This window comes from Martes martes (genome assembly GCF_963455335.1).
Source record: "Martes martes genome assembly, chromosome: 7".
NCBI lineage: Eukaryota > Metazoa > Chordata > Mammalia > Carnivora > Mustelidae > Martes > Martes martes.
In genome coordinates, this window is record NC_137894.1 from 83,822,475 (window position 1) to 83,836,828 (window position 14,354).

At 36.2% G+C, this 14,354-nt stretch overlaps 1 protein-coding gene across 2 annotated transcripts in view; it reads right to left on the bottom strand.

The window, feature by feature from the left end:
* The window catches only part of RALGAPA1 (Ral GTPase activating protein catalytic subunit alpha 1), a 253,276-nt gene that overhangs the window by 180,268 nt on the left and 58,654 nt on the right, over positions 1 to 14,354 (bottom strand). For both annotated transcript variants that reach the window (XM_080808120.1, XM_080808119.1), the window contains exons 10-11: positions 12,914 to 13,153; positions 5,436 to 5,633 (exon numbers count right to left, since the gene is read on the bottom strand). In XM_080808120.1, coding sequence (XP_080664246.1) covers positions 5,436 to 5,633; positions 12,914 to 13,153 — 438 coding nt within the window. The remainder of the gene's footprint in view (positions 1 to 5,435; positions 5,634 to 12,913; positions 13,154 to 14,354) is intronic.

Below are 14,354 nucleotides of genomic sequence, written 5' to 3' on the forward strand. Positions count from 1 at the left end.
CAATACACGTTATTTCCTGTCTTGCTAATTTTGGCCATTCTAACCGGTGTAAGGTGGTATCTCAATGTGGTTTTAATGTGAATCTCCCTGATGGCTAGTGATGATGAGCATTTTTTCATGTGTCTGATAGCCATTTGTATGTCTTCATTGGAGAAGTGTCTGTTCATGTCTTCTGCCCATTTTTTGACATGATTATCTGTTTTGTGTGTGTTGAGTTTGAGAAGCTCTTTACAGATCCTGGATATCAGCCTTTTGTCTGTACTGTCATTTGCAAATATCTTCTCCCATTCTGTGGGTTGCCTCTTTGTTTTGTTGACTGTTTCCTTTGCTGTGCAGAAGCTTTTGATCTTGATGAAGCCCCAAAAGTTCATTTTCGCTTTTGTTTCCTTTGCCTTTGGAGACATATCTTTTTTTTTTTTTTTTTTTTTATTTGTCAGAGAGAGTGAGCACAGGCAGACAGAGAGGCAGGCAGAGGCAGAGGGAGAAGCAGGCTCCCTGCTGAGCAAGGAGCCCGATGTGGGACTCGATCCCAGAACGCTGGGATCATGACCTGAGCCGAAGGCAGCCGCTTAACCAACTGAGCCACCCAGGCGTCCCTGGAGACATATCTTGAAAGAAGGTGCTGTGGCTGATATTGATGCCTGATGGAATTTAACTGTCAATCCATTTAGTCCTGGACTCTTGTTTGTTGGGAGTTTCTTGATTACCAAAATCAATTTCGTTACTAGCAATTGTTCTGTTCAGATTTTCTATGTCTTCCTGATTCAGTTTTGGAACACTGTATGTTCCTAGGAATTTATACTTTTTCTAGGCTGTCCCATTTGTTGGTATGTAATTTTTTGTAATAGTGTCTTATAAATAAGCCTTTGTATTCCTATTGAACCAGATGTTACGTCTCATTCTTCATTTCTTATTTATTTGGGTCCTCTCTCTTTTTCTTGATGCATCTGGCTAAAGTTCTATCAATTTTGTCCCTCTTTTCAAAGAACCAGCTCTTAGTTTCATCTATCTTTTCTAGTGTATTTTTAGTCTATTTCATTTAGTTTTCTTCTGATCTTTATGACTTTCTTCTACTAACTTTGGGCTTTGTTATTCTTTTTCTAGCTCTTTTAGGCATAAGGTTAGATTGTATATTTGAGATCTTCCTTGATTATTCAGGTATGCCTATATTTATATAAACTTCTATCTTAGAACTGCTTTTGCTATGTTCCAAAGATTCTGGAATATTGTCTTTTTACTTATCCCAAAGTATTTCTTTTTTTCCTCAAGGTATTTTTTTTTTCCTTCATTGACCCACTGCTTATTGGGTAGCATGTTGCTTACTCTCTATGTCTTTGTGTTTTTTCCTTCTAATTTATTTCTAGTTTTCTAATATTGTGCTTAGAAAAGATGCTTGATATGATTTAAATCTTCTTAAATTTACTGAGACTTGTTTTGTGGCCTAACATGTGACCCATCTTGTAGAATGTTCCATGTGCATTAAAAAAAATATGCATTTTGCTGTTTTTAGATGGAATGTTCTGTACATATTTACTTCAGTCCATCTGATCTAATGCCTCATTCAAAGTCACTATTTCTTTATTAATTTTCTATCTGGACAATCTATCCATTGATGTAAGTGGGGTGTTAAAGTTCCCTACTATTACCGTATAACTGTCAATTTCTCCCTTTATGCCTGTTATTATCTGCTTTATACATTTAGATGCTCCCATGCTAGATGCATATATATTTACAAATATTATATTCCTTTGCTAGACTGCTCCCTCCATCATTATGTTATGCCCTTCTGTCTTTTTTACAGTCTTTGTTTCAACATCCATTGCGTCTGATACAAGTATTGTTACCCCAACTTTACTGACCAATTCCATCTGCATAGATAATCTTTTCTCTCCCATCACTTTTGGTATGTATGTGTCTTGTAGGCAGCATACAGATAGGTCTTGGTTTTTTTTTAATCTATTCAATTATTTTTGAAATTTTTAAAATCTATTTTGATGACTTTTGAACATTTAGTCCATGTACATTAATTATTGATAGGCATTATTACTGCCTATCAATGCCTTTTGTAATTCTTCTCTGTTCCTTTATTCTTTCTTGCTGTCTTCTCTTGTAATTTGATGACAATCTTCAGTTTTGTACTTGGATTCCTTTATTTTTTGTTTACCTATCAGGTTTTTTGTTTATGGCTGCTATAGGTCCTTGTATAACACCCTATGTGTTAGTCATCTATTTTAAATTAGGTCCCTTAAGTTCAAACACATTCTAATTGTACTACATTTTAACCTCCCCCTCACCACGTCTTATGTATCTGACACATATTTTACATGTTTTTATTTTGTGTATCCCTTAACTAGTTATTGTAAATATAGTTGATTTTACCACTTTTTTCTTTTAACCTTCATGTTAGCTTTTAAAGTGACTGACATACTTCCTTTATTGTATGTTTGCTTTTACCAGTTATAGGAGTGCTGACAATCCTGACTCCACTGATGGCCCTCCATCTTGTTCGTATTTGCTTGATGACCTCTTGCTTGATTTAGAAATGTCTGCCAAGGCTGGGATGGGGGAAGCTTGCTTTGACCGCCCATGAATCTGTTACAGATGATGCAGTCTTTATCTTTCCTGATGCACAGATGGCACCACAAGATCTAATTAAAAGGTAAGCTGTCAATTAAGTGCATGCAAACCCTTTGATCACATAATAATGCCCTTCTGCATATCTCTTGCTCTATAAAATCTATGGACTAAGGTCTAGACTTTGTGGAGGATAGCTGTACAGCACCTGGATCATCATGTGCTTCATCACCTCATCGGTAAACTACCCTGAATAAAACTCTGTAAACCATATGGAGTTGCCTTCTTTGATTTCCAGTCTCAAAGTGTCTTCTCAGCTTGGGGAGTACTCTACTGTCCCTCCCCTATCTTCCAACACTAGTGAAATGTTTTATTTCATAAATCTTTTACTTCTAGTTTTGGCTTTTTCTTTTCTGCATAAAGAAGTCACTTTAACATTTCCTATAAGGCTGATGCAGTGGTGATGAAGCCTCTAACTTTTGTTTGTCTGAGCAACTCTATTTCCCCATTTCTGAATTATAACCTTGCTGTGTATTATTGGTTGTAGGTTTTTTTCTTTTGAGCACATTAAATACACCACGCCATTCCCTCTGGCCTGCAAGTTTCTGCCAGAACTCAGTTGAGAGTCTTGTAGGTGTTCCCTCACATGTAAGTTGCTTTTCTCTTGCTGCTTTTAAAATTCTCTATAACTCTTGATATTTTAATTATTATGTGTCTTGGTGTGGACATCTTTGGGTTCATCTTATTTGAGTTATCTATGCTTCCTAAACCTGGATGTTTCTGTTTCTTTCTCCAGTTTAGAAAAGTTCTTAGCTGTTATTCCTTCAAATAAGTTTTCTGCCCCTTTCTAACTCTCTTCTTCTGGGACCCCTATAATGCAAATGCTAATACTTTTGATGTTGCCCCAGAAGTCTCTCACCCTATCTTATATAAAATTCTTTTTCCTTTTGCTGCTCAGCTTGGATGATTTCCAGTATCCTGTCTTCCAGATCACTGATCCATTCTTCTGCACCCTCTCCCCTAGTTGTTGATTCCCTCTGGTATATTTTTCATTTGAGTTATTGTAGTTTTCAGATCTGATTTTTTTTTTAATTTTCTATTTTTTTGTTGAAGTTCTGAGTTTATCCACTCCTAAGTTCAGTGAGCATCTTTATGACTATCACTTTTAACTCTATCAGGTAGATTCCTTTCCATTTAGTTATTTTCCTGAGATTTTTTTTTTCTTGTTCTTTCATTTGGAACATATTACTGTCTCCTCATTTTGTCTGACTTTCTGCGTTTGTTTCCATGTATTAGATAGTAGTCAGCTACATCTCCTGGTCTCAAAGGTAATAGCCTTATGTGGAAGGTGCCCTGTAGGGTCCAGAAGCACAATCCCCTCTTGCCCCAGTTACCCAAACTAGGTGCTCCAGGTATGTCCCGTGTGTGTGCAGTAAACACCCTTCAGTTGTTGAATGAGCTCTGACTGCTTCGTATTCTGATAGGCAGGGCTGCCCCCAGGCCAACTGGTTGCAATGCCAGCCAGGACTATTATGGGTGCCCTGGTGGGAGGAGGTGGACCCTGGTGCGGCTTGCTTAAAGGCCCACCCACGATGCTGTGGGTGTGCTAGTGGACATGACCAGTTCCCCAGGGCATGAGTCACTTTGGAGGGACACCAGTCCCAGCCAAGGCTGCCCAGGGGATATGGCAAAGTGGGAGCAGTTTAAGAGAAGGTCCACCAGAGGGGTGGGTTGATTCTGCAGCAGAATGCCAGGGTGGGATGACTGGTGCTAGCAAGGTAGGTGGAGAATGTCAGAACTGGAGCCCACAAGCATTAAGCTACTAGCTGGGCTAAATGAGGGCAAAAAAATAGCGCCCATTAGTGTTTCTATTTCCGAAAGAAAGTTCTTACAGATCCCTGCCCCTTCAATGTAAGCCCTAAAATCTGTCAAAAAATATCCTTTATGTACATCTCAGGTGTTCTGGAAACTGCTGCCTCTGTGTTGGATCTGAAGAGTATGTGAGATTGTGGATGGGACAACTTGGAGCATTGTCTCAGTTTCCTATAGCCTCCTGGTTGTCCCAGGGGCAAGCCCAACGATTTTCAAAGCTCCTGAAGTTAAGCTCTGCTGATTTTCAAAGCCAGATGTTGTGGGGTTCTCATTTTTCCTGTGCAGATCTCCAGAGTTGGGGTGTATAACATGGTGCTTAAATCCCTTGGTTCTGAGGTAGGATCTCTGGGTCTATGATGTGGGTCGCCAGACTGGGGATTTGGTTCCCAACCTGACCGCACCTCTACCACACTTTACCCTTCTCGAGGTGCTTCCCCTCCCCATCTTTTTTTTTTTTTTTTTTTTGGTAACCAGTATGCCCAACATGGGACCTAAATTCACAAACCCGAGATTAAGAGTCGCTCTACCAACTAAACCAGCCAGACTCCCTGTGGCTTTTTCTTTTTATCTTTAGCTGTGCAAGAGCTTGTCTCTTAGTCTTCAAGTCTTTCTCAGTGAGAGTTCCTTTTTAGTAGTTGCAGTCTTGGTGTATCCGTGGGAGAGGTGAGCTCAGGACCTGCCCATACTCTGCCATCCTCCTATCAGTCTCAAATATTAAACCTTTTAAAATGGCATCTAATTTTGATCTACACAATGAATTAAAGAATCAGTATACTATCTCAACATTAATTTTTTAAAGCTGTGACACCAAAGAGCTTTAGGAAAGGGTACTGTGGTAAGTGGTATATTACCTAAGTTGCAAAATAAACTGAAAGGTATCTTTAACTTCCCATTTATTAAGTATACGTATGTCAACATTTATTACACTTTTGTGAGAATCTAATCTATTAAACTTATAGTAAAATATATATTAAGTCTTATCAATTTACCTCTTCTCTCTTTTCTCCTTCTTCCACTGAAATAACATGGTCTGTGACATTGTCAATACAAGGTAAGTCAGAAGAAGAGATCACAATTTCTTCAGGCTCTTGCATAAACAAAGGTTTTTCTTCTTGCTGGATCCATTCTTGATATACTTTTACCACTTTTCTCATAGCTGCTGCTTCACAAATCGGTAATAAAAATGCCTAGTGGGAAAAAAAAAAAAGAGAACACACATAATGATACATTTTACTTTGCCACAAACCACTAATACATATATTTTTATGTTGTTATAAAGTATGATATAATTGATTTTTAAAGATATAAAGTCAACCAACCCATTGTCAGAAAAAGCCTTTTGTTTCCAAATAATTTGTAAATACGCTGACATAAAAATACTTTCAGTAGGGTTGACTGGCTGGTTCAGTCAGTAAAGCATGCAACTCTTGATCCCAGGGTCATGGGTTCAAGCCCCACAATGGATGTAGAGATTAGTTAAAAATAAAATCTTAGAAAAAAAAATCAGAAATGCTTTTGGTAGATAGACATGGATTTCAAGAGCAAAAGCAAAGATTTGTTTAACTTGTATCATCTAGCTCAGAATGAGAATATTCCTTGCTTCATGAAATAACTATGCTCCTAGAAAGTTCAATGTAAATAGCACTTTTCATAATAAATCATATATTTGTAACTTACTGTTTATTACTACTAAAATAAATTTTGATGAGTTTAATTAAAAATTAAATCTGATTCCAAGAAGTAATACAAATTACATAAAAAGGCAACTATTAGCACATAAGAAAATATGTTTCAGCTTTATTTCATTTTATATGTAATAAATAATATATAATAAGTTAAATAATAAGGCAAAATACTTAATTAAAAGGAATACCTTATAATTACTCTTCCCTTTATGTACTTTCTGGGTTGCGTTAACTTTTAAAAAAAAGTAAATGTTCTCTTCATCACAAAAATACCGTATTTTCACAATAAAAAAGAATTTTATGCAATTCAGACAGGCAAAAATAAAACAGTAAAAGTACTCCATCTCACAATCTAAATTCCTTTCATCATGCATGTTTGTGTTCATGGGTTAACATTTTCACTGGACTTTCTCTTTACCAAAAGGGAAAAAAAAAAAGGGAACTAAATTGCTTTTAAATTTTCCTTTTACAACTACTACTGATGAATTTCAACTCCAAAGTTACAAGACATTTACCTAAAAACCTGGCACATCCTCCTATACAGCTGTCAGTAGATATATTTACTAATAATCATGGGCTCAAATGACTTTATTTATCTGAATGAAACTAGCCAAGAAAATCAGCTTTCTAAGATAATGATGAAAAGTTAATGTGTGATATCAACAGGATACTTAATGTAGTTTGGTAATTATTAAATCCCTGGCAATCTATATTACTTGTTACTTTCTTTCATCTAACAAACCCATTCCAAAATTCTCACTCATATTGTAGCAGCCTAATAGTGAATGGCATGATTTAGATCATCAGTGTCTGCTCTAAGAATAATTATTTTATAATTAGAACTCAGCCTTCCTTAAAAAGGTTCAAGATATAAGAAAAAAAAATCTCAATCTCAAAAAAATTCTATTTTCAGACACTGAAAAATTAACTTTTTAAAACTGGCATGGAAACCCTCTGCAGTTTCTGGTCAATTTTGCTATGAACCTAAAACTGATATAAAATACAAAGTTTAATCATTTAAAAGATATTAGTAATCTCCAGAGCTAAGATATAAATGATATATTAATTATTATTAATGCATAAATTGTCACTCGATATCCCAAGTGGCTTGATGAATTTACTGAAGTCCAGGGTATGTATAACCTTTGTCCTTAAAAGCCCCAAAGTCTGATTTTGCCAACACACTAAATATGGATCTTAAGGAAAGACTGATATTAGCCATGGTATAAAAGACTGATACGTAAAAACCAGAGTGCCAATATATACATTGACGATGAGAAATAACTGTCACAGAAACCAGAACATTCAAATTCATATACTGGCATTTTATTCCTATGAAGAAGCACCACTCAGACATCAATATTAACCAAAAATAAGGCAAGTTATCATTCAAAAAATATTTCTGAATCTATGAACTCAGCAAATTTTCTGTCTATAGAAACTGACCTACATGAAGTCATCTCCAGTTCTGATTCCATGACCATAAAACTACTACACAACCAAAAACTACATGGAGAATGAATCAAAACAAGAGACAGAAAAATCCAATATTTAATGGTATTTAGCTTAAGATAATCTGATCCAGTTTTCTAACAACTGGCTTCACCAGTGGGATGTGATTTACTAGTAGCTATGATTTTCTCCTTAGTGAAAAACAGTAACAAAACATGTTGGTTTCAGATATTTTTAATATTATTTTATTATTAACCAACCCAGATTGTCATGGATACTTCTTCAAGATTTAATCAGATACCGTGAGCATTTAGCAGACCTGGGAATTTTTGTCTTCTTAAAGCAATGGTTTGCATTTTGGTCTCAGAACCCCTACTCTACCAGATGTTAACAAGAGTAACAGGTATTCTAAAATACGAGTAACACTGCTTTACATTTTTGCAAATATCTTTAATGCTTAGCCTAATAAAAGATGGTTGGATTCTTATCTGCTTGCTTCTTCGTTCAATCTAATACCCTATGTGATACTGTATTAGATCCAGAGATACCTGGAAAACTTCACAATATCCTTGTGAGAAAATGACAGTGGAAAAAAATAAAATCTTAGTACTGTCATGAAAATAGTTTTGACCTCATGGACCTGAAAAAGGCCTGGAGATGTCCCAGAAGCCTAAGACCACAGTTTGTGATCCACTGCCTTAATGTGACTTTGGGGGAAAAAATTATATACATAATATCTATATATAGAATTATATATATATGCATATATATATGAAAAATCTGTGTTCTTAAAGGTTAAACTATGATGTATTATATTTACTTCATATCAAAATACTTGGGGGCTCCTCAATGTAGTCTCCAAGTAATGACAACATAAAGCACACTGGGTTTACTTATAAAATAGGGGATTAATGCCTGGAGTGCATCTATGCCTATTCTATTGGATATGGAGAACAATTTAATCATTTCAAATGATTTGGGGATCTATACTTCACAATGTTATCTTGATTTTAAAGACACATAACAATATAAATACCTTCATCTAAGAATCATTGCACTGGCCCTAAAATAACATCGTCAACTATGTTAACAAATTATCTCAAGACTTAACTTCTAGAAATAAATGTTAGCCCTCAGGCAGCAATGATAAAGTATCTGGCCCTCAACAGTTACAGAACTACTTTTTTTTTTTTTTTTTTTTTTTTGAGAGAAAGAGAGTCGTGTGCATACAAGTGCTGAGGTAGAGGTGGAAGGAGAGGGGGAGAGAGAATCCCAAACACAGAGCCAGACACAGGGCACAATCTCAAGACCCTGAGATCATGACCTGAGCTGAAGCAAGAGTCAGATGCTCAACCAACAGAGCCACCCAGGTACCCCAACAGTTACAGAACTTCTTGATTCATTCACCAAATATTTACTAGGTGCCTACTCTATGACAGGCAATAAGGATACAGTGATAAGTAAGCAAAGCATTCCTGGAGGGTAGCAGGAAAGATCAGAATTTTCAAAATAATTTTTTAAAATAAATATATATAAGATTCAGAAGAGGTACTATGAAGAAGAGGACAATTTTCAAAAACATCATAAAGAAGTACTTATTAGTGTGTGTCTGTGTGTGTGCATATGCATGCAGGTGTACCTGTCTTTGAGTGGGTGGGTAAAAGTGGTCATGGAAGACTTCTCTGGTGTAAGCATATTTAAGTTGTGATCTTAAGGATGAGAGCAGGTAAAAAAAGAAGGGGAAAAGGGTAGAGAGGAAAGGAAGGTTGAAGGACAAAGTTAAGATAGGGAAAACAAAAACTGTGAACGCTATGAGGATGCAATTATTTGAGAAATGTTAAGTAAACATATTTCTATTAAACTTATTTACCTATAGAATGTACTCTAGCTGGGACTGCTAAGGTCAAAATCATTATAAGGTCATATCTCTGATAATTAATGGGGAATATTTTTATCTATATTATATTGTGGAACATATGAACCTTCAAAATAAGGAAAGAAACTATTTCAAAAATTCTCAATTTTGAAAATTTATCAGTAATACTAAGCAGGTAAAAAAGCTTTCCTATGACAACGTAATCTTAGAAATTGATCCCTTTTCAAAACATGAATAATTCATTAGTGTCACCATCCTAAAATTTATTTTTCCTTAAAAATCACTTTTTTTTTTAATTTGACGGAGACAGAGAGATCACAAGTAGGAAGAGAGGCAGGCAGAGAGAGAGGAGGAAGCAGGCTCCCCGCCGAGCAGAGAGCCCGATATGGGGCTCGATCCCAGGACCCCAAGATCACGACCTGAGCCGAAGGCAGAGGCCTAACCCACTGAGCCACCCAGGTGCCCCTAAAAATCACTTTTTAAAATAAGATTGATTTATTTATTTTAGAGAACACAAGCAGGGCCAACAAGCAGAGGGAGAGAAGGAAAGAAAATCTCAAGCAGTCTCCAGGCCCAGTGCACAGCCCAACATGGGTCTCAATCTCACAACCCTGAGATCATGACCTGACCAGAAATCAAGAGTCAGATGCTTAACCAACTGAGCCACCCAGGCACCCCTGAGGTCATCATCTCAGGGTCATGGGATCAGGCCCCTCATCAGGCTCTGCACCGGGCATAGAGCCTGCTTTGAGATTCCTTCTCTCCATTTCCCTCTGCCCCTCGCCTCCAATCCCTCTCTAAAATAATAAATAAATAAAAATAATTATCAGAATAAAAACATCTCGGGTGCCTGGGTGGTTCAGTGGGTTGGGCCTCTGCCTTCGGCTCAGGTCATGATCTCAGGGTCCTGGGATCGAGTCCCATATCAGGCTCTCTGCTCAGCAGGGAGCCTGTTCCTCCCCTCTCTCTCTGCCTGCCTCTCTGCCTACTTGTGATCTCTCTCTATCAAATAAATAAATAAAATCTTTAAAAAAAAAAAAAAGAATAAAAACATCTCAAAGAACTTCAGTTCCCAGCAATATCATTTAAAGATATCCTGGAATAATCCTGCATAAAATATCTTAAAAATACAATACAACTTTTTAATTAATGGCTCAGCTTGTATGGATATTCTGAGTCTAGAACAAAATGTGAGTATTAATCCAGAGAAGTAAGTGAGCAATGAAGCTGCTGGCTGCTGCCTTGGACAGCCTACAGAGTATTGGCTCAAACAGCCACCTGTACAGAGGGGAGAGACAGATCAGAGGTCTACATGTAAAACTGACACCAATGAAGGCTAAATTCAAAACAAAGGCAAACTAGGAGGGGAAGGCAAAAAACTCAACTCCAGAGAATAGTCAGTGATGAAACTTGTCTGTTGACTTTGGGTAGGGGAACATAAGGGAAGAATAGCCTTTCCTGCAAATTCATATGTTCAGGCTGGTCATCGCATAACTTTGAGTACTGCAAAGCAGTAAGAATCATTAAGTTGAAAATTCTTTTTTTTTTTTTTTAAAGATTTTATTTATTTATTTGACAGAGAGATATCACAAGTAAGCAGAAAGAGGGGAAAGCAGGCTTCCCACTGAGCAGAGAGCCCGATGCAGGGCTCAATCCCAGGACCCCGAGACCATGACCCGAGCCGAAGGCAGAGGCCCAACCCACTGAGCCACCCAGGTGCCCTATAAGCTGAAAATTCTAATTTAAAGTAAACCAAGGTTGGGTACCTGGCTGGTTCATTTGGTAGAGCATGAGACTCTTGATCTTGGGGTTGTGAATTCAAGTCCCATACTGGGCACAGAGCTTACTTAAAATTTTTTAAAATAAATAAATAAATAAATAATATATTCCAAGGTTGACAGGACCACCAAATGCCTGGAAAGCAAGAGCAATTCTTCTCTGGAGGAACACAACTTTCAACCCAGGCTTCAAAGTAATTCCCACAAAATTCCAAAAAATAAATAAATAAATAAATAAATCCATAATACAAAAATCCAAAAGAAACAAACAAGGAAAAATAAACTTCTCCCAGAAGTAAAGTTCTCCGACATTATTTGCCGAGTATCTTTCCTTTCGCATTTATCAAATATTCTATAACATAAACCTTAAACTTGGCAACTAGAACCACTGCCAAAGCTGGAAAAATGTTAAGGCAAATTTGCCTTTTTTTATGTTGTGATATTCATTTTATTGGGGTTGTATAAAACTGAGTCCATTTGTATATAACTATATATTTTGTACTTATTAACACAAAAATATAGAACATGGAGGGAAGGGATGGGGTGGCTGGGTTATGGACACTGGGGAGGGTATGTGCTGTGGTGAGTGCTGTGAATTGTGTAAGATTGAGGATTCACAGACCTGTACCCCTGAAGCAAATAATACATTATATGTTAATAAAAAAAATATAAGAACGCTTCGTGAATTTGCCAGTGGCCCCCGTGCAGGGGCCATGTTAATCTTCTTTGTGTCATTCCAATTTTTAGCATATGTGCTGCTGAAACAAGCACAAGGCAAGTTTGTTTCTTTAACTTAGGTTAACAAAACTAATGCTGCCTCATGCTTTGCTTTATATATCAATAAACATGTGTACAAGGTGAAGATTTGCTTTGCCTAGACAGCTTGCTGGCATGTAAAGGCATGTGGTATAGAATAAACAGCACTGACATGGGAACTAGGATCTGGGAGTTTTAATCCCAGATCTACCACTTACTTGCTGTGAGACTTGAATGATCTCCTTCAGCTACAAAACTCAATGATGTTTACCTGCAAAAGTTAAGTACCTTTGCTATTAAGAGCAAATGATTAGTTTTCATAAGGCTTATTTCCAACAAAACTTCTATGTAACTGAGAATGTGCACTTAGAAATTTCTAGCTATCTCTATGTGAAATAGTTTTTATTCTTTTTCTTTCTCTCCATTCCTTTATTTTAGTCCCCAAATATCTGCCTTAACCAACTTTAACTTCAGAATGCCTTAGAGGACAAAATAGCCTCTGAAAGGAGGATAAAGGCAAAGAAAACAATCATTTTTATTGATTGTAGAAAATAAAAGATGAAACAATTTTATTAAAATTTACTAATGAAATGGTAGGAAGAAAGGTTTCAAACCATAAAGTGAGTAACAAGAAAATGGTTCTAATAAAAGGAGTATGGGTGGAAGTGGACAGTTATTAAACTAAAATCATCATAAACTAAATAAATTTAAATAGAAAATATTAAAGGATTAGATGTAATAAATTTTTAAAAATTAAATAATAAATTGTAGATGTAACAAATATAAGATGTAGTAAATTTTAAAAATTAAATATAAACTTAAAATTAAATACAAAAATTTTAAATATTTGAAAGCCAGTATATTCAACATTAAAAACCAAAGTCTATATTACAAATTAAAATTACTCAGAGGTACTCTACCTGACGAAATATCTCTGTGACAAAGTTGACATTACTTCTTTTAGAAGAAAAAACTCTGCGAACTATTTCAATGTCTGTGAGATGTTCCTCATCAATACTGCAGAGACTGGATGAGCTAGGTTCTCGCTCTGTGAGAGTGCTTGTATTGGAATGAGACTGTTCTGGTTCTGTAGTTCTATCTGCTTTATCAGCATTATCATTTTTGTTTTCTTCTCTGGATACCAAACTAGCAGCTGCTCTCTAAAATAAAAACAAAAGGGGGAGAATATCAGAATCATTCAACTTGGTATTTTGCTTTCTAACAGCATTCCACAAATAAACCACTGTTTAAAATTGGGCATAGATTTCATTTAGACTCCATTCTAAATAATTAAGTAGCAATGCAAATAACTCAACATCTAAGTAATATAGTGATACTCACTAATCATCTATCCACCTCGAATTTGACTTTAGAATGTTTGCAGTACAAACAAGTTACAAAAAACACAAAGGAACTGAAGAAAAGTTATGACAGAAGTAGAAAGGAATCCAAAAGAAAATATAAGAAAACTCAAGAATAGGGCACTTGGCTGGCTCAGTTGGTACACAATGTGACTTGATCTTGATCTTGGGGTTGTAAGTTTGAGCCCACATTGAGTATAGTCATTACTTAAAAATAAAATCTTAAAGGAAAAAAAAAGAAGAATGAAAGAAAACTCAAGAGAACACTCTATATTCTCATAACTTAAAAGAATTTCACCATGACTGAAGATGAAGACTAACCTTAGGAGTAAAGTAAAAGTCTTAAGGTTGGGTGATGAGAAAACTACTACCATGGTATGATGGTAGTAGCACTATTACATGGTATGGCAAATTATTTCTAGTAAGCTATTCAATTTTTTATCTCAGTTCTGTCATCTATAAAACAAAGGGTTTAAGTAAATTATTTCAAATATGCCTTCCCAATCAAAAACCATGTGATTTTAGTGCATTAAGTTCTGGGATCATGAAAAATAGTCCCACATGGGGTGCCTGGGTGGCTCAGTGGGTTAATCCTCTGCCTTTGGCTCCGTTCCTGATCCCAGGGTCCTGGGATCAAGCCCCGCATCGGGCTCTCTGCTCAGCAGGGAGCCTGTTTCCCTGTCTCTCTCTGCCTGCCTCTCTGCCTACTTGTGACCTCTCTCTGTGTCAAATAAATAAATAAAATCTTAAAAAAAAAAAAAAAATGTCCCACATGAGAGTTTCCACACTTAGTGATTATTTACAGAGACCCTGGAACAAAGTTTTAGGGAAAACATACCCATAGTTGGCTACAGATAAATAAAAGGTTAAGGGGAATATAAAGTTTAATTTCCTGAACACTAATCAACTAAACACACACTTTATACCCCCACTTAATTTGTAAAAGATATAAGAAGTCATAACAAAAACACAGTTTAAGATTTTTTAAAAAGATTTTTAT